Source organism: Rhipicephalus sanguineus, chromosome 9 (assembly GCF_013339695.2).
Source record: "Rhipicephalus sanguineus isolate Rsan-2018 chromosome 9, BIME_Rsan_1.4, whole genome shotgun sequence".
NCBI classification, from domain to species: domain Eukaryota; kingdom Metazoa; phylum Arthropoda; class Arachnida; order Ixodida; family Ixodidae; genus Rhipicephalus; species Rhipicephalus sanguineus.
Genome location: NC_051184.2, coordinates 25,307,866 through 25,327,813, shown reverse-complemented (window position 1 = coordinate 25,327,813; position 19,948 = coordinate 25,307,866). Strand labels below are relative to the sequence as shown.

Below are 19,948 nucleotides of genomic sequence, written 5' to 3'. Positions count from 1 at the left end.
CACCGCGAAACGGCTCAATCTTGATAAGTGCCCTTTCGAAGAATGTTTCGTTGTGACTTTGATGCGAGGACGCGTACAATGGTCACATTTCGTTGATGTTTTGACAGGACCTTCAAAACCTGCAGGTCTGTTGGAGCGCATGCAACACTGGCAAGAATTGAAGTCTCTGCAGTGAGTAAAAGCTTGACAGCACACTTGCGCACTCTTATCAATAGAGCGCCCGCAGGCAATATAGCCTCATTGCGGTCTGATAAACGATTGTGGTGAGGTCTTATCTCAGTGCATCGCTACAAGGTGTTACCATAAACTTCCAGCAAGCTAAAAACAACGGCAAGGAGCATCCACTCTGCCGGAGAATTTAACCTGACACTTCGCAAGGTAAGCGTGCTTTGTGTTACCTAAGCTACACGATGTGCTTCAGACAATACCGCATGCGATGAGATTATGCACATAAAGCTACATTCAATGGCAATAAGTATAATGAACGATAGTCGTTTTGAAAATTATAGTTTCACAAGAAGAGGCAAATATATCTGCGCGCGTAAGATGAAACAAAAATGTCCTTTTTTCTGGGTTCGCAATAGATTCAAAGTAACCTTACTTGCGGAAGACGATAATGTATCCCGAGAAACAAAGCGTATGCCAATGAAAGCCAGGGTCTAGTTGAAGGTATACCTTTAGAACAAAGCTTTCGTGACCTTGGAATATTTCTAGGTACGCATACAAAAAGGTCCGATTACATTTGGAAACTTTTATTTTTAGATATCGTACACGAAACGAGCTCCGTCAACGCACATCAGGGATCAGTGCTAGCCTTGCAGGCAGCGTCAGGTTTCTCTGACGAAAAGCTGATCATATCATGACGATGATAATGATTACGGTGATAACGGGGAGACTTGCTTTATCATCCTGAAGTTATTTCACTTCGAGATATCAATCATGCATTGTGCACTGCCTCTCCAGGCTGTCTTCGTATCTCGTTTGCTGCTACTTTACATATAGTGTACTATATTGGCTAACTCGTATCCTATATTTCCCTCAATTATGTGAGTCAATAGAGTGTGAATAGTGCTGTTTTACGTCACTTCTTTAGTCTTCCACGTCTAAGACCTAAAAAAAGAACGACGCTATATTAAGTTTTTTTCCAGAAATCTACACCGCTCTCCTATATCGTGATTTATTCAAGCTACTCAGAATTTCAACAGTAACCGCAGAAACGTACCGATTGATATATCTCAGTTAACACACACACACACACACACACACACACACACACACACACACACACACACACACACACACACACACACACACACACACACACACACACACACACACACACACTCTCTCTCTCTCTCTCTCTCTCTCTCTATATATATATATATATATATATATATATATATATATACACATACACACACACATACATACATACATACATAAATTAACACATGTTACTGTTAACGTGTGAATCAATACTATCGAGATGCTTATCATCATTCTGCCCGATTTGCGCATTTTGTGTTTCAATCATAGTGTTTCGGAAATTCGCCCTTAGATGTTAGCTAAGGTTAAACCTACATGCGCCTTACACAAAGACATGACAAATCGCTGGTTTCATATTTCCACAGTTCCATATTTCGGTCAATTACTCCTTACGGCAGCCACTTTCGAAGTGCTTTACAGTATGATCCCGAGCGTATGACAATTCGTCCTTGTAACTTGCGCACAAAGGCTGCTCCGTATCGCTTAATGACGGATTTTCAACTGCGCAGACAATGTAAATTAATATCGTACTATGTTACTTTTGTTCTTCGCCTAGGAGAAGCTATGCAAGTCCAAAATCTTGCAGCACTGGGGTTCCTGTTAGCATGGGGACGCCTCATCCTTTCAACTCCAGCAAAAACGACTGAAAATAAAAGTAAGTTTTCTGAATCTTTCTCCCTTTTTCTCACGAAGTAACTAATGGCAGCCACATACATTATTTCATGCCGGAGGCTATTTGGTATAAGCATTAGCATACGCATTGTTTAGTAAGCAACAGATGTTCTGGGTAATGTAAACGCATTTTAGAAGTAGCAGAGGAAGCGATTATGTCAGATAACTTCCGGCGTACGATGCAGGCAGCTGGCACATGAAAGGACTGAGTGAAGATTGCCCGAGCTGAGCATCATCCTTCAGAGGGCAATGACTTTTTAAGCGCCTGAGTGGGCTCGCATGGCCGTACACTGATAAGGACATTTGACTTACATAGCACTACAATTATCCGCGGTTTTACGTGCCAAAACCACGATACAGTCATGAGGCCTGTCGCAGCGGAGGTCTCCGGAAATTTCGACTATCTGGCGTTGTTTAAAGGACCCCTGACAGCGAAATCTTAGTTTGAGACTTTTTTACTACAATTTGTAGCGTTGTGTCTGGTAATGCCGAAATTGAATCGTAAACGTTCTAACGTATCGTGTAATTAACGCTAGCGTCGCTAATTCTGACCAATTTTAGCGTCACTTCGAAACCCCCACCTAAAATCGTAAGAAACTAGTGCCCCGCAGCGGGGGAGTGCCTAAGATTACCTAAGATCACATGCACTAAAGCTTTGATGACGTTTGACAAGCAGTTTTCAAATCGGGGACCCGCGCGGGGTATTGTAATACTTCGGTACGTCGGTATGATTGAATAATAATAATATCTGGGGTTTAACGTCCCAAAACCACGATATGATTATGAGAGACGCCGTAGTGGAGGTCTCCGGAAATTTCGACCACCTGGGGTTCTTTAACGTGCACCTAAATCTAAGTACACGGGCCTCAAACATTTTCGCCTCCATCGAAAATGCAGCCGCCGCGCCCGGGATTCGATCCCGCGACCTTCGGATCAGCAGTCGAGCGCCATAACCACTAGACCACCGTGGCGGGATCGGTATGAGTTAAGCCTGTTAAGAGCGTGTCCCTTCAGGAAAAAGAAAGCATTCCTGGCGCAATCAGCTAAAACTACCTTGAGAGCAGCCTGAAAACAGAGCGCTAGAGGCGAGGAACGATAGCCCTCGTCGGGTGCCAGTCGTGGTATTGTGTGCGCCCCGCGAATCTTCTGCGACGTCGACAATACTCGCTTTTCTTGTCGAACGTCACACGGGGCCTTCATCTACGTCATACTAGTGGCGATGTCGCGAGGTGCTGCCAACTCAGATGAGCACTCACGCGTACATTAAAATTGATTTAAAATATATTTAAAGCAATTATAAAAGGAAAAATACGCTCTTTGTGCGCAAAACGTTTCAGAAAAAAAGACAGATAGGACAGAGCGCACACTTACAACCAGTTTATTGCTCAGGTGGCGCGAAAATATATATGCTCATGAGGGCGAGGAGATGACACACAGAGAAAGGGAAAGTGATGGCGCACGTGCAAAAACATCTTATTCACATCTTGAAATCATATTTCAACTACGAAGATACTCGTATTCATCGTCCAACAAGTTGATAGACGGGGCGCTTACACACTCAGTTCCTGCCTTGCGAATCAAAAAAGCTTCGTGAATTTCACGTGCCCTCTTGTCCCTATATCTTGCCATTACCAGGCAATCATCAAACATGGGGGTGCACCCACACTTGTCAATAAGAGCAATAAGCTGGTTGTAAGTGTGCGCTCTGTCCTGTCTTCTTTTCTGAAACGTCTAGCGCACAAAGAGCGTACTTTTCCTTTTAGAATGCAGTACCAACCAGCCCATGTAGCCACCCTGTTGAAAAGTAATTAACGTTCGCCGCAAATAAACGGCCAGAAGTGCCCACGTATACAGTAAACTGCACTGAAATCGCACAGTACACGGGACTCTACTATTTCGCCGCCTCCGAAATGCGACAGCCGCGGCCGGGATCGAACCCGCGACCTTCGTGTCAGCAGCCGTGTAACTTACACAAACGAGATATTCATGATGGGGTTAGTTTTCTACGAAAGATGGCGCGACACAGCTAATAAGCTATCGGTGTCTGCGCCATATTTATTTGAACGATGGCTGAGCGTCTGCCGCTTCGCACGAAACACAGGACGTCCCCACCCGCCGCGGTGGTCTAGTGGTAATGGTGCTCGACTGCTGACTCGCAGGTCACGAGATCGAATCCCGGCCGCGGGGGTCGCATTTTCGATTGAGGCGAAAATGCTAGAGGCCCGTGTGCTTAGAAGTAGGTGCACGTTAAAGAGCACCAGGGGGTCGAAATTTCCGGATCCCTCCACTACGGCGTCCATAGGTCGGCAAAAAATGCGGACCTCACTCATGGAATATATTTTGCCCTTAGAACTCACTCAGACTCACTAAAACTTTACTCAGCTTGACTCACTCGGACTCAGACTCACTGAAATTTTTCTCAGTGGGACTCAAACTCACCAAAATATTACTCACTCGGACTCACTCAGACTCACGGCTTTGTCTGAGTCTGAGTGACTCTGAGTGAGTCGACCCATGAGTCCGTTAGCGTATAATTGGATTTTGTGACCATGGTCTCAATACTCTTTAACACCAATATCTCGCATATTCGGTGCTCTACTTGGCGCCTTTTGATGTCGAACCTTCAAATATGATTTATCAGTGGTTGCAATCCAGTAAGGACATTTTTGGACATTTTTATTGAAAGTAGTGACTCCCACGAGATATTTTTATCAAGAACTTCCTGTGAAAGACTTTTCGGGTGGAGGTCAACCTGCACCCCTTCCCCTTCTACGTAACTCACGCCTGATTAATAAATACTGAGCTGGCGTATGAACCCCAGTGCTTTGAAGTATGTGTGAGCTGGCGGGAGTGTAAACGTGTGCCGACATAAGGCTGATAGTAAGGCTGAAGTTTATTAGAGAGAACCATAGGTCGGCAATGAAGTGTGGAGCTCACTCAGACCCATTCAAGAAATATATTTTGCGCTTAGTGCTCACTCGGAGTCAGACTCACGAGAATTTCCCTCTACCGGACTCACTCGGACTCAGACTCACTAAAATTTTCTCAACCGTACTCATTCGGACTCAAGCTCACCGAAATATTGCTCACCCGGACTCACTCAGACTCCGACTCACGGCTCGATCTGAGTGAGTCGACTCATGAGTGAGTTTGTCGACCTATTTTGAAAGACATCTCACCACGAAAACGTATGCGCAGGCGCATCACATCGGATTGTCGCACACCCGATAACAAATTCCTGGGAAAATCGCGTTTACAAACTACGATAACCCAGAAGGGTTGCGTTCGATCAGCTTTCACACTTATCCGCTTTGAAGGAACTCAATTTCTTTCATTGTCAGATGCACCGAAGGTGCACTGATGCACGTGTCTACGGCAGCATTTATCTGGTCAGCCTCTACGATCTCCCTTTCTCGCCAGCCTTTTACTCTGCTCATGACGTCAGTCTCCTCGAAAAGTGCTCTGCATCCGCAATTCCTGCAATGCGCAGGAAGGTGCGCCCCATCATTCTGAGCTTTCAACGTGTTTGCATGTTTCCTTATCTTGTCGTTAAGACAGCGGCCCGTTTGGCCTATGTAAGATTTTCCACAACTGAGTGGTATCTTAAATACGACTTCCGCAGCACAGGGAACAAATGGCTCCTTATGCTTCTTACCGCAGACTGTTTTCTCTGTTTTTTCACCGGCAAGATTGCATAAACGGGAAAGCTTAAGGGGTGCCGTGAAGATGAGGTCTACCCCATGCTTTGATCCTATCCTCTTAAGGTTATGTGAAACCTCGTGTATGTAGGGCATGACAACAAACTTGTTGGGCCTCTGTCGTGTTGTAACGCTTGGTGAGGCACCAATCTGTCTAAAAAGGGTGGAAGCAACGGCAACGAGCAAAGTGGAAGGAAAACCCGACGTAAGAAGGCGCGAAATCTGGTGGTTATAGCTAAGGCTGGCTCTATGAGAACATGATTTTGTCAGAGCCGAGTGGAGGCATGATGAAGCAATCCCTCTTTTTACTAGTTTAGTATGAGATGAGTCAAAAGGAAGGATGGCTTTTTTTGACCTTGGTTTATACTCCCAGCAAATGTGGTCGTCACAATTAAAAAACAATGCTAAATCTAAAAACTGGAGTGTATCATTGTCAGGAATTTCCTTCGTGAAAGATAATGAGGGTGAACACTGCTTAAAGCAATTCAATACAATTTCAGTGACATCTTCATGGCAAGCGTTGATGGGGACTGCGATAAAAACGATAAGATCATCGACATATCTACATACTTTTAAAACCAGTGAGCGGTTCAATTCTTGCTGAAGCAAACGGTCAAACTTGGCAAGATAAATTTCGCATAAAATTGGCGCCACACACGAACCAATACAGACTCCTTTCTTCTGTAAAAACGTTTTGTTGTCAAAGCTAATAAAGGTAGAGGCCAAATAGCATGCCAATAACTCCATGAAACTATCAACCGTAACCAGGCAGCCATTCTGGAAGGACACCACACCACACGAGTCAATTGCCTTTCGGACTGAGACAAAAAGTTCGTCGTGTGGAACAGAGTAGAATAAGTCCTCAATGTCCACCGACAGCGCGTAGTTGGCTCCCGGCAATCCGATCTTCAAGTCTTGCACAAGAGTGTCCGAATTCCTCAGCACAAAGGGGTCCACCGGTGTGAGTACCTTCAGGTGAAGCTGAAGAAAGAATTGAACCTTCAGCTTCAGCTTCAGGTTTAGCAAGAATTGAACCGCTCACTGGTTTTAAAAGTATGTAGATATGTCGATGATTTTATTGTTTTTATCGCGGTCCCCATCAACGCTTGCCATGAAGATGTCACTGAAAGTGTATTGAATTGCTTTAAGCAATGTTCACCCTCATTATCTTTCACGAAGGAAATTCCTGACAATGATACACTCCAGTTTTTAGATTTAGCATTGTTTTTTAATTGTGACGACCACATTTGCTGGGAGTATAAACCAAGGTCAAAAAAAGCCATCCTTCCTTTTGACTCGTCTCATACTAAACTAGTAAAAAGAGGGATTGCTTCATCATGCCTCCACTCGGCTCTGACAAAATCATGTTCTCATGGAGCCAGCCTTAGCTATAACCAGCAGATTTCGCGCCTTCTTACGTCGGGTCTTCCTTCCACTTTGCTCGTTGCCGTTGCTTCCACCCTTTTTAGACAGATTGGTGCCTCACCAAGCGTTACAACACGACAGAGGCCCAACAAGTTTGTCGTCATGGCCTACATACACGAGGTTTCACATAACCTTAAGAGGATAGGATCAAAGCATGGGGTAGACCTCATCTTCACGGCACCCCTTAAGCTTTCCCGTTTATGCAATCTTGCCGGTGAAAAAACAGAGAAAACAGTCTGCGGTAAGAAGCATAAGGAGCCATTTGTTCCCTGTGCTGCGGAAGTCGTATATAAGATACCACTCAGTTGTGGAAAATCTTACATAGGCCAAACGGGCCGCTGTCTTAACGACAGAATAAGGAAACATGCAAACACGTTGAAAGCTCAGAATGATGGGGCGCACCTTCCTGCGCATTGCAGGAATTGCGGATGCAGAGCACTTTTCGAGGAGACTGACGTCATGAGCAGAGTAAAAGGCAGGCGAGAAAGGGAGATCGTAGAGGCTGACCAGATAAATGCTGCCGTAGACACGTGCATCAGCGCACCTTCGGTGCATCTGACAATGAAAGAAATTGAGTTCCTTCAAAGCGGATAAGTGTGAAAGCTGATCGAACGCAACCCTTCTGCGTTATCGTAGTTTGTAAACGCGATTTTTCCCAGGAATTTGTTATCGGGTGTGCGACAATCCGATGTGACGCGCCTGCGCATACGTTTTCGTGGTAATAAACTCAGTTGCAAGTGGAGCGTCTGTTCTTCTGTGTCGTCCTGTCCTTCCTTCCAAGCCTTCGCTCTCCCAACCCAGATTTGTCGACCTATGACGGCGTCTCTCATAATCGTATCGTGGTTTTGGGACGTTAAACCGCAACAATTATTATTACACACACCCTCGCCTTCCTAAAAACGAAGTCACGTGCGCTTCTGAAAATTTATTCCGAAAGTACTTTAGATTTGAAACTCCATCCAAAATTAGCGGAAGCTTTTCTAGGGCCTACTGGAATAACTTAACTACTTTGGCGTAAATACGCCAGGAAATTGTGCAATTTTTGGGATTTGCGCGATAGCCTTTTTTTTAGTATCCTAGCAGCAACAATTTTCGTCACACTTTCTGTTTTCTGACAAACATGCTTATCTCTATGCATTAGCATGAATTAGCGATTAGGTGCTGTATGTTTTTTTTTTTACAGGAACTTATAATGTTTGTGAAACGCCTGCCTGCATCCGCCGAGGTAAGTATCTTTTTTCCCCTTGCCACGTAATGATTTCGGGCTCGATTTAGTCAATGTGAACGACGTTAAGTATATCGCTAACATTAACACACTATTTTCACACTTTCGCCTCCACAGCCTGACTGACGTAATGTCACGCTGGGGTCGCGTTTCATATTCTAACACGCGCAACAGAAGCACGTCACTATAACGAGACGTGTACACTGTAAACACAAATTAGCCCATATGGGCGTTTTTAGCTGTCGACATCTCCTTTTAACTCCCAAGCCCAAAGTAAGAACTCCCATGGTTGGGCGCAAAATGGGCTGAAACCACTATTTTACCCTTATCGTCGAGATGCTCAAAATAAGGGAGTACTAACGTGGCATCACCTGATTTCATTCCGTAGTGAAATGGGCGTATCAAAAGAAGAGACGGCACGCAAGCCACAAAGGGGGTTAAAAATACGCCCTTGCTCGCCTGTCTCACCAAAGAACCCGTATGTTGTCGTTGTCTGTACACATGTGCGTATTAGGGGAACCTACTAGGCGAAAAAACCGACATAAGGGCTCAGTATCGGACGCTCGTTGCCTGACGTTGTCGGTTTTGTTTCGAATTTGCGGACGATGCAATAGCGCACCTGAGCAGTTATAGCAACAACGCCGAGTGAGAGTGCTCAAGGCCTGAAGTCCACGTTCACGTCGTGTAGTGTTTCCTGTGCTGGCGCCGAATGCGGCCGGTGAACTCGAGCTACAGCCAGCGCATCCCCGACCTTGGTCGATCGTCTTTGGTTACGCGCCAAGCACGTGCGTTGGAAACACAGCGGCCGTGCCCAAGTTACGACAGTCGCCTCGTCGCTGCTGCCTCGATCGTTCGCCTCGCAACGTTTTTGTTAAAAATATACAAGTTCGTATTGTAGACGTGCCTGTGTTTCTGTTTCCTCGTGAATACGCAAAGTTATCACGCAAACAACGCCCGCGACGTCTACACGGTCAACGCCCGTGAACGCGCGGCCGGCGATCGGTGAGAACTCCGCCTTCAACAAATCAACATGACGGTTCGCCTGCGGAAGTTGAAGAACTTTTTTTTTAGCATCGTTGAAGTGTTCAAGCTGATTAGGCCGCCCACTACGAAAATTTTGATGAAGTAGCAAATAGTCCATGCAAGTGGATCGACAGAAAAATGCTGGTTATGATGACGAAATGACCTGACGGCGGATCGCGCAGTGCAGCAGCCTGCTGAGTGAAGTGCATTTACCGTGGCCCAGCAGTGGCCGTGTCAAGCCGCGTCCAAGGATACTTTGTGTGAGTTAAGTGCTCTTCCGTGACAAGTGAACTATTACTGCGAGAGTCGTGGGACTAACAAAACAGCCTGAGTGCGCTATCGTGTCGATACTGCATTAGCTAATGTGGGCGCGTTTAACCGAGATGTTGTCTGTGACGATGGTTAAAAAAATGACTGGGTGGCATACAATTGAGACCCAGAGACACGTGCGTAACTTTGTTGAACAAATAAACCAACGGCGCGTTGCGAAAATCCGACACAGGCATCTAGGTTATTGCTCTAGTTTGCTTCAGCCAGGGGCGTAGCCGGGAGGGGGGGGGGGGGGGCACGGGCCCGTGCCCCTCCCCCTGAAATTTTTTTCCCCATGGTATACAGAGCACAAAATGACACCCGACCCCACTTATCTGCCCAGACCCCATGTCGGATCAAGGAGGCCCCCCCCCCCCCCCCGAAAAAAATTTCTGCCTACGCCACTGGCTTCAGCAGTTGCAATCGAAGTACTACATGTATGTAGAGCAAATGCCTGAGAAATGATGGTTTTACTCGGTTATCCTTCGAGACGATATATCTTGCAGCGGCACTTGAGTTTTCGTGCTGGCCATTGGTTAAAGCGATGATCCGCCACGTGATCAGCTGGCCATCAGTGGTGGATGATAATACTCATCGAGCATAGCCCCGAAGCATTGCCACAAAATACTGGCCCAAGTAGGTGCAGACGAGACGCACACACCCCCCACCCTCACCGCTAAATGACAAGCAATGTAGCGTATACATATCCTCAATTACATGGAGATCAACTTTTAAAAGCAACTGATATGTTATCATAACATGCATATAAACTATTTGTTTGCTTCGCTGAATGTGGTAAAGGCCCCACATGCTGAAACTAAGCAACAAATATTAGATGATACTTCGAGTGCAAGAAACAAGTACTGAGCATCACTATTCAAGAAATACATTTCCTGCTGTAATTACACATGACCAGAGGTCACAGCTACAAGGGAGGCAAGGGTGTGCTCAAGTAAGCTAATTTAATATAATAATAATTGATGCGGTTTAACGCCTAAAAACCACGATATGATTATGAGAGTAACGGAGGGCTCTGGTAATTTTGTCCACTCCTTAACATGTACCAATAAGCTAAGGAAGGTGTAAGGGACAGTAATTGTATGTTTAATTGTAGTGTTGTAATTATTACATAAATGGAAAGGAATTAGTGGATAAAAAAGATCAACTTGCTGCAAGCAGGGAGGGTCTCATTTCGGAAGACTTTGTGCCTTAGGTAGTACGCTAGTGTTTGTTGGTCAGCTTCTAGCTTGTAATAAGTTGACATGCTATGTCACGCCAGAGGGCAGTGCCTCCAGGATTGCACGAACATAGATACCAAGCACAGGGTATGGGAAAGCGACCACAGCTGTAGCTCAATTGATAGAGCATTGAACGCGTTATCCAAAGGCTGCAGGTTCAGTCCTTACCTGTGGCAGGTTGATTTTTCATACACTTTAATTTCTTTCCATTTATGTCATAATTACTATGATATATATATGGTTAAAATATACAGGTAATGTCCTCTATACCTTCCTTAGAGTCAATGTTTATTGATTTCACTAGAATGTGAGACAAAGAGAACAATTAAGGCCAGTGGCGGATCCAGAGGGGGGCGGTAGGAGCGATCCCCCCCCCCCCCAAGGCCTGTGTAGGCACGCTCCCTGCCCCCTCCTTCACTGCGTTGTCGACCTCATCACCAATTACGACAAATGAGCGGGACCACTGTCAGCACAAATTAACAGTATTTATGCTGTGATGGGCTTCTTGTGATGACAGTAACTACTAAAAACAAGAAAGTCAGGACCCACCCCCCCTCACCAGTTTTACTTCAAGTGGCCGCCCCCTCTAAAACGAGGGGCTAGATCCACCACTGATTAAGGCTTCACATAAAAATAGTTTTGCATTGCTGCAATGCAACATGCATGGGAGCGGTCACGGGCTGCAGGTAATCACATTTTTACTTTTTTTTTTTGTAAATGGGACTGTGTGTAGTAAAAAAGGGCAGCCGTCTTATTTACATGTTCCCTCTTTGTCAGCATTCTTTAACGCTATCCTCCCGAACTTGAAGAATTAGCCAACACCATCCAGCCCAAACCGAAGTTTTTGAAAGTAGATGTTCGTCTGTTATAGCACTGCGATTTATTCATAATATAAGTGCCTTGCTGGCGAAAAACATGCCTACTAGTTATGAAAAACTTTAACATAATGAATGGTCTCATTTAAATATTGGAAACATGCCCTGAAGAATTGCAACTGAAATGATGTGCAATTTTTGTGAAATTCTGTGCAGTTTGTCACACAAGTGACCAATCCACCACTATTTTAAAGGTAACCTAAAGACGTAAATATGATCAACAGTTACTTGACATTGTCATGCCCATATGCAATGTATGTGTCTTTACAGATAAAGCAACATGTAGTGTCCTTTCTTTTGCTATGTGTGTGCTCCAGATGTTTGTACAACAGCTGTCAAACAGTTAAAGTTTAAAAAAAAACAGACCCTGTAATTCCTCATCATTGCCTTTTAAAACCAGCTTTTAAGAGCATGACATTTCGCCCCGGCACACAAAGCTGGGAAGCCTTTTATACATCAGTGCAGTTTAATAGAGAAAAACGTCATCATTTACGACACCTAAATCTGTGTCCAAGAACCCACCAACACGTGCGAGCCTTTAAGTGTTTTGCATGCACTTTAGCGAACAATAAATGCTTTATTATTGAGTTTTTTGTCTACTCCATGAAGATGACTACCAATATGTTTTCTTCGTTCAGCGAACTGGGAGCGCGGAAAAAACACAAACGACGAAGCGAGGAACCACATAAGACGAGCGCTTCGTCGTTTGTGTTTTTTCCGCGCTCCCAGTTCGCTGAACGAAGAAAATGAATTACCAACTGGCCCACCTTTCGATCCTCCTACCAATATGTTGTCATTTTTTATTTGCATGTCTATTGATTGATTGGATTTAACTCTCCAAAGCAACCCTGGACTATATATGAGGGATGCTGCAGATGTTTACTGTTGAATTTTAGTTTGGTGTTGCATAGCGTGCCCTTAAATAAAGCGCATGAATGTTTTGCTTTGTGACTCCATAAAAGAAACCTTTGCATATGCATCATCTAATGCAGCAAGGACGGCAATAGTAAGCTTTTGCACCCTTCAGAAGTACTGGAGAGCTCAAGAAACAAAAATGCACTGTGGTTGTGGCGGCTGCATTTAAGTGCTGTTTGGCTGGCTATTCTTAAAGATGACTCCCACGCACTCTGTGGCTCATTCGTGCTATTAAAAGTTTGTAGGCGACTGCTTGTTGCAGAAGTAAAATGTCATTATCCCCCATCACAGTGCTTAAAATATCCCTTGATAGAAGAGAGGGGGGGGACATGCTCTCACAGGCTCATATATACAGTAGTTGTTGCAGGGACAATCGCGGTGTAGTCAAGCCAATTGTCTTTAAAAGGGAAGAAATGCTTATGAATTTTGTACAAAGAAATATATTATTCAGAGTGTATTCTGGGCATTTCCAATGAAGCACTAAAAAAATGAAGACTTTGGCAACAATTTTTGAAGAATAACTTGGGATGTAAAGGGCTAAAGATATGCAAGCTCGAAAGAAATAACTCTAGCTGCAACGCAGAACATTCATTTACTCACTGCACTGACAACCTCAGGTACGACAATGCTATATTTTATTTTTGCATACACTTTCCTATAAAAGACGTGAGAATTGTGCTCCTTCAGTATTACACCAGACTCGCTTTGCACTGCTAAAGAAATGAAAATTTACTGGTAACGTAAGGAGACCAATGTGAGCCTTCATTAATTCACAAGCAGGTAGCCTCACGCTCAGTTGCCTCATAAAACGGTATGCTATGGCATCATAGGCCTGCGCACAGGGGGGGCGGCCGCCCCCCCTAATCACCTAAGGGGGGGGGCAATATCTGCCCCGTACATTGACCCTTCTAGTCGCCCAAGAGGGGGGGGAGCACAAAATCTGCCCCATACATTGACTTAGTAGGATGGGGGGGCACTGCGATGAACCTTTGCCCCCCCTGATGCAGGGGTGTAGGCAGAAATTTTTTTCGGGGGGGGCACCTCCTTGATCTGTAGTGGGGACGAGCAGGCAGATAGGGTCGAGCGTCATTTTCTGCTCTGTATGCTATGGCAAAAAAAATTTCGGGGGGGGCACGGGCCCGGTGTGCCCTAACGTGGCTACGCCCCTGCCCTGATGGGGAACCCTCCACACGCCTATGTATGGCATACAGCTGTTTCAGCACTTCTGCCAAGAAGCTTAGTCGAATAAGGTGGTGACCCATTGTGCGTATCATCTCAAGGAAATGCATGCAGGAGTACAACGATACACGTTTTCCTGTTTTGCTCACACCATACCAACCTAATAATCATAGTTGAATCAATATTTGGGAAACTGATGGTTCAGAATTTCCCTGCACGAGGCTCTACTACCAAACAAATCAACTCCAACACTTTTCAAATGGGTGCTGTAGTGCTACGGTTGACCTGCCGAGGGCAGGGCGAGACCCCCGTCAAAAATGCAGGGGGAGCCGGCCTCCCAAGCCTACCCTGACTTCAACCCCTTCCATCATAGCTGTGCAAACACCTAGCTGACACCTAATGTGGACTTATTGTAATTCAATACAAGACAAATTAGATTATCATTTTAAAAACTCTGGACATAATTATAATGAAACCAGCATGACGTAATAATACAAAAAAGACAGAAGACACACGAGCACAATCACATTTATTGATCATTACATTTCAAGCATCTACAGTTTATCATGAACAATGATATTTAATACAACAGAAGTTCACTTAGCAGCTCCTCTTTAAATGTAGCTGCCACATGCATGACCATAGCTCAGCAAAAAAGTTGGAGCGCACTCAGACTCACTCAGCAAATATATATTCTGTTCTGAGGGCTCACTCGGACTCAGACTCACCAAAATTTTCCTCAACCGGACTCATTGGACTCAAACTCATGAGCGTTTTACTCAGCTGGACTCAGACTCAGACTCACGGCTTGACTTTAGCCTGAGTGAGCCTGAGTGAGTCGACTCAGGAGTCCATAAGCGTAAAACTACCTTTTTTTGGATGTTGGTGTCAATGCTATTTAATGCCAATATCTCACATCGGTGGTCTACGATACGCCTTTTGATCTTATACCTTCAAATACAAGCTATCATTAATCCAGTAATCCAGTAAGGACATTTTTATGAAATACCCGACTCACATGAGATATTTTTATTAAGAACTTTCAGTGAAGAGTTTGCGGGGGGAGGTCATGGCACCCCTCCCAATTCACGTCTCTGACCAATAAATATTGACGTGGCGCATGAACGTGAGTGCGTTGACATATGTGCGAATAGATTTGAGTACAAACATAAGCCGATATAAGGCTGATAGTAATGCTGAAGATGAGTAGATAGGACCATAGGTCGGCAATAAAAGGTGGAGCTAACTCAGACTCACTCAAGAAATATACTTTGCGCTGTGGGCTCACTCAGACTCAGACTCACCAATATTTTCCTCAAACTGACTCACTCGGACTCAGAATCACCAAAAATTTCCTCAACGGGACCCACACGGACTCAAACTCACCCAAATATTCCTCACCCATACTCACTCAGACTCGGATCACGGGCCGATCTGAGTCTGAGTGAGTCGACTCATGAGTGAGTTTGCCGACCCATGTGCATGACACCAACTGCAATAACACATACCACTGTCAATGGGCACACCTTGGAAAACTCTAGTCGTACACAGAGATTAAAATATCATTGGGCTAAGCACTACCACCATGACACGATGTTCTTCCTGTATAAGAAGGAAATATAGTAAACTTCAAACTTCAAGTATTTTTTATACTACTGCCTCAAGTGAACTAGTCATATTTGTACCTACATTTTGTGATTTACCACACAATGAAGGCATTTTAGGTCTGAGACCAAGCTAATTGTTACAATAGTGTCATAAGAATATACAGAAGGAAAGGTGGTACAAGCGACTGCTTGTACAGCTTGAACAAGGAACAGTGAACACTCCTGTTTGCCACCTGCTTGTGCTGCCCTTTAGACCATTTATTTTCAAAGTACGTGCCTATTTAATTACTCTGTTGTTCTCTTTAGAAGTCACAGCCTGCACTGGTAAAAAAAGCATAGCGAGGGGTGACATAGTTGTTGCTCCTTACTTTGTACAGGCTTAACAGGTCAAAAACAGATGTCCAAAGTCTTCAACTATGACATTGTGAGTTGTGCTTTCCACAACAAAAGCATGCATGTGGTCATCAAAATAGTTTGTCTCACGGTACGAAGTGAAAACAAAATATTTTTGGTCACAAGCCACAATCAACGTGACCTGGGCAAAGTGTGGAAGGTCATCATCTACTATAAATACAGGTAGCACACAACCGACACTGATTTTTCTTTTGCACACTGTGATAGATGTCGCCCTGTGCATATTTTTCACAGGCATGTCAAGCTCCTGCAGTCTGTCTTTCCAAAGATCCGGCAATGAGTTTACGTCTATTCTTGCTGTGCCTATGGCAGCCACAGATTCTAACGGTTGGGTTAATGAGAATACATAAGCTTCATCTGATGTCGGCGGCTCAGGGTTCCACAAATTCTTAAAGTTACGAGTTTTCCTTGCAATGGACTTGAAAAATTTATGCTTTGTCTCAAAGTGCATACAAGAGAGCCTGCACAAAGGACCGTACAAAAGAAGAAGCCTCGGATAATGAATCATGTAGTGCATTTTTGGTATAACGTTTACATTTGGAAAAGTTTCCCTAAAAGCAGTGTAAAAATCATCGAGTACTTGCACTTGTGCAGCTGCACTACTGCACACATGAGGTGCAAGAACAATGTCAACCAAGGCAGACAGCAAGAGGTACACATGTATGCATCGTTTCTCTTTGCAACAATATCCCCCACAAGTAATGAGAAAAAACGAAAAAAACAATTAATGGCTGATGTGCCAAACACTGATTGATGGGAGGTGGCATTCTTGACTTCTTGTCGCATCCTTGCAAGGGAAATGAACTGAGCCTTTCATTTAGCTGATCGAGAGCGAGTACATGGCTTGATGTAATATGTGCCGTACAATATATGTTTCATGGCAAAAGGAATCACTCCTTCAAACAGGTCATGCATAACATCTGGTGGAAGGCCTTTTTTCACATCAAATGACTTAAGTGAACTTAGGCAGCTTTCACCATTGACCCCATAAACACTGCTGAGGTTTGAATCTGTTTTAATTTGGTTGATATGTTGAGCATGCATTTCCCTTGTTCTGATTATGAAGTCCTCTTCATGCCACGTCTCAACAATATGTTCTGTCTTTGCCAAGCAAAAACGGCAGATAGGCCCTGATGAAAAGCATTCACGAAAATCACCTATCTGATGGCTAGACAACTTATCTCCATCACCGATCAAAAAAATCTCCGCACATATAACGAAGGGACCCTTTAACAAACTGTCCATCTATCTCAAGTCCATGAGATTCTAGCTGCTGAAGGTCCTCAAGCAGTGACTGAATAATCTTGTGCAAGGTTACTTTTGCTACAGTGACAGTTTTCACAAGAAGAACAAGATATTTGCTGTCAACTTTTGAGCGAAATTGGGGTGGGAATTTAGAGCTGTCAGATAACTAGCCAGGACTTTATGCTTTTCACGTTTGCTTCCAATTGGATTGTAGAGTTCAAACTCATCAAAGTAGAGTTACGATCTAATCGACACATTACGACCTAATCGACCGCTATCGAAGAAAGCCGGCAGCGCGACACCAGTCTTAGAGGCCATGCAAACACTCGCGCGACCGAAATTAATTTCGATTTCGAAGGCCATGCGTTGTTTTGAATTCCGCATTGGCGCTGTGGTTGCGTGGGGCGCGCATGCGCGTTGTGTGCGTTGTATGGTTTGGCGCCTTTTCGTCATGTTTTCGTTCCCGCTCTGCCAGCTGTGCCGCTCTGCCTGGCTCAGCGCCTATTTCGAACCCATGCGTGCGCGTTTTGGAAGTTATGGCAGGATGCGTTTGCATCGTCGTGCTGAAGGATGGCCAGCGGAAAAAAGTTTCACTCCCTAACGGTGCCTACGGCGAACTGATGGATGCTCTCGCTTCCTTAACCAACATACATGACAAGACCTTGGTAAGTTTTAATCAAACTTTCGTTTCTTGCTTAGTTCCGATAAGTCGTGAGATGTACTACATGCATACATAACTGTTCTGGCGCGTACTGCCACTGTGGCGTGCAAAGTGATTCAGGCTCTTTGGTAATCCTTTTTGAAGTTTAGAGACTAGCGAAACCGTTATTGTCATTTTATGCTTGGTTCTGTTGAATCACTTGCAACGTGAATATAGCTGAAGGCAAAACGAAGAAAAAGCTCGCTGCTTTATGGAAGGAACGTCACGCCATACATTTTAGTGACCGTGCTCGTTCTTTAAGAGTGCGTAATTGTACTTTTGAATAAGCTATTTGATTAGGCTCCAACATATTTTCGCTATTTTTCATAGTTAGGCCGTGGTTTAGGCTAATTCAGTGGCAAACTTTTGTATTCGGAATTTTTCGTTTCAAAAAGTCAGAGTAGTGTATGTGTGTGTGCAAGTGAGAGCGCGCATGTTCTTTGATCTCCCTGTACCCCGCATCTTAGATGCGTGATAGCTAGGGCTCTGTGTTTTCGGTGTTTATATTTCTTGAAAGTCGGCGGGTGTTTATCGGAGTTTATATTTTTGGCGGAAATTCGGCGTTTATCGGAGGTTATTCCTCGTAAATCTCCAATTCTCCGAAATTCGGAGTTTTTCATTATTCTCAAAACTCCAAAATTTTAGATCAATTCAAATCTAAATACTAAGATATCAAAACTCACGAAGCACATTTTATTTTTTCTAGAAGGTTTGAATGCACAAAAACATATATGCACAAGCGAAATACTTCAACACAAAACACCTGCATCTGTGTGTATAACAACCTTAGCTTAAAGCTTATTGTAAAACACGTAAGCATACTTTGCGAAGTTGCTGTCAGTGATCGAAGCGCGCTCCTTTCGATTGACGACTCTCAGCTTTGAAAACGCCCTTTCAATGTTAGCGCTAGAAACAGGAAGTGCCAGAAGACGCAGCGCATTGCGAGAAAGCACTGGCCACTGGACATTTGTGAAGTCTCCAAAACGACAGGGATTCAACAATGTTACATATTTCATAGCACTGATAGTTCGCAAAAACACTCAGGAGCTGGCTCATGTCGTCAGTTTCAAGAAGCACCAATTGAAAAATAGGCGCATATGTTTGGAACGCACAGGGCAGCTCATGCTTCACATTTGGATTCACAATTTGAACACAGTACCAAAACGATTCTTTGCTGTACTGGAGTTGATCGCACAGGTTCTTCTCAGATGTCTGTCTCCACTTTTCGGCGACAGCAGCGTAGTATTGCGAATGTTTGCGACAGTCATTAAGCGGTCATTCTCGTCAAGGAGGCCGAACAGACTTGTGACATCTGATGCGAAGACCTCGGTTGGATCACGCCATTGACTGATGAGTGCGTGCAAACGAACCCCCAGTGTGGGATAAACTTGGTGTGCCAGGGTACTCTCAAGTTCCTCTGCCTCCTTCCTCTGCTTCAAGTTCCTTAATGATTGAGAGCACGGCACACGAATTGGTCTTCAGAAACCTCATCTTAACAAGCAAGTCGTGTACAGCTTCAGGCGATGAAATAAGACTCTTGAGCTTCTCACACTTCGTTCCCTTGGCTTTGTCGCTTCCCAATAAAGACAAAATGGCGCGCCAGTAGTCCAGAATATCTTCTAGAGCTTCATAAAAAGAGAACCACCTCGAGGGACATACGGTTTTAAGCGACTGAAGGACATGCCCATCCATGGCCAAGCACACAAGATCAAACTTAAGGCGCAGCTCCTGCAACGAGTTCAACAGGGCAGGAAAGGGCACAACAAAATCTTGAACTACGTTAAACGAGCTTGTCCTTATTCCATCCTCCAGAGCGCTGCTGAGTACGTGGCACAGATCTTTGAAGTGAAGCGCCTTGAATTCAGGGTTGGAGAGTTGCAAGTCCTTGTGAAGCTTCTGCATGTAGGAAGCTGAGTCGGAGCACAATACAGCTACGTTGCCTAATACGGGTATACGCACGGTAAACTTTAAATCGGTCGAACCAGAATATGTATCAATGAGCGCTTAGAACTCTCCCTATGGATAAAGAACGGACAGTATAATAAAAAGTTGGGCAAGTTGGTGTTGGTCCAGGTCATATTGGCCCTTGAAATCGGAGTTTATCGGATAAATCTGAATTGTCAAAAATTTTACTGGCGAATGTTTATCGCATTTATT

At 44.5% G+C, this 19,948-nt stretch overlaps 1 protein-coding gene across 5 annotated transcripts in view; it reads left to right on the top strand.

Moving 5' to 3' along the window:
• Positions 1-237: 237 nt before the first annotated feature.
• LOC119404786 (neprilysin-1) overlaps positions 238-19,948 on the top strand; it is a 104,861-nt gene continuing 85,150 nt past the window's right edge. For 2 of the 5 annotated variants that reach the window (XM_037671450.2, XM_049419020.1), the window contains exons 1-3: positions 239-378; positions 1,823-1,921; positions 8,245-8,286. In XM_037671450.2, the coding sequence (XP_037527378.1) occupies positions 1,831-1,921; positions 8,245-8,286 (133 nt within the window). In that variant the 5' untranslated portion in view covers positions 239-378; positions 1,823-1,830. Of the gene's footprint in view, positions 379-1,822; positions 1,922-8,244; positions 8,287-19,948 lie in introns of all 5 variants that reach the window. The other 3 variants (XM_049419019.1, XM_037671451.2, XM_049419021.1) reach the window with 3 other exon arrangements.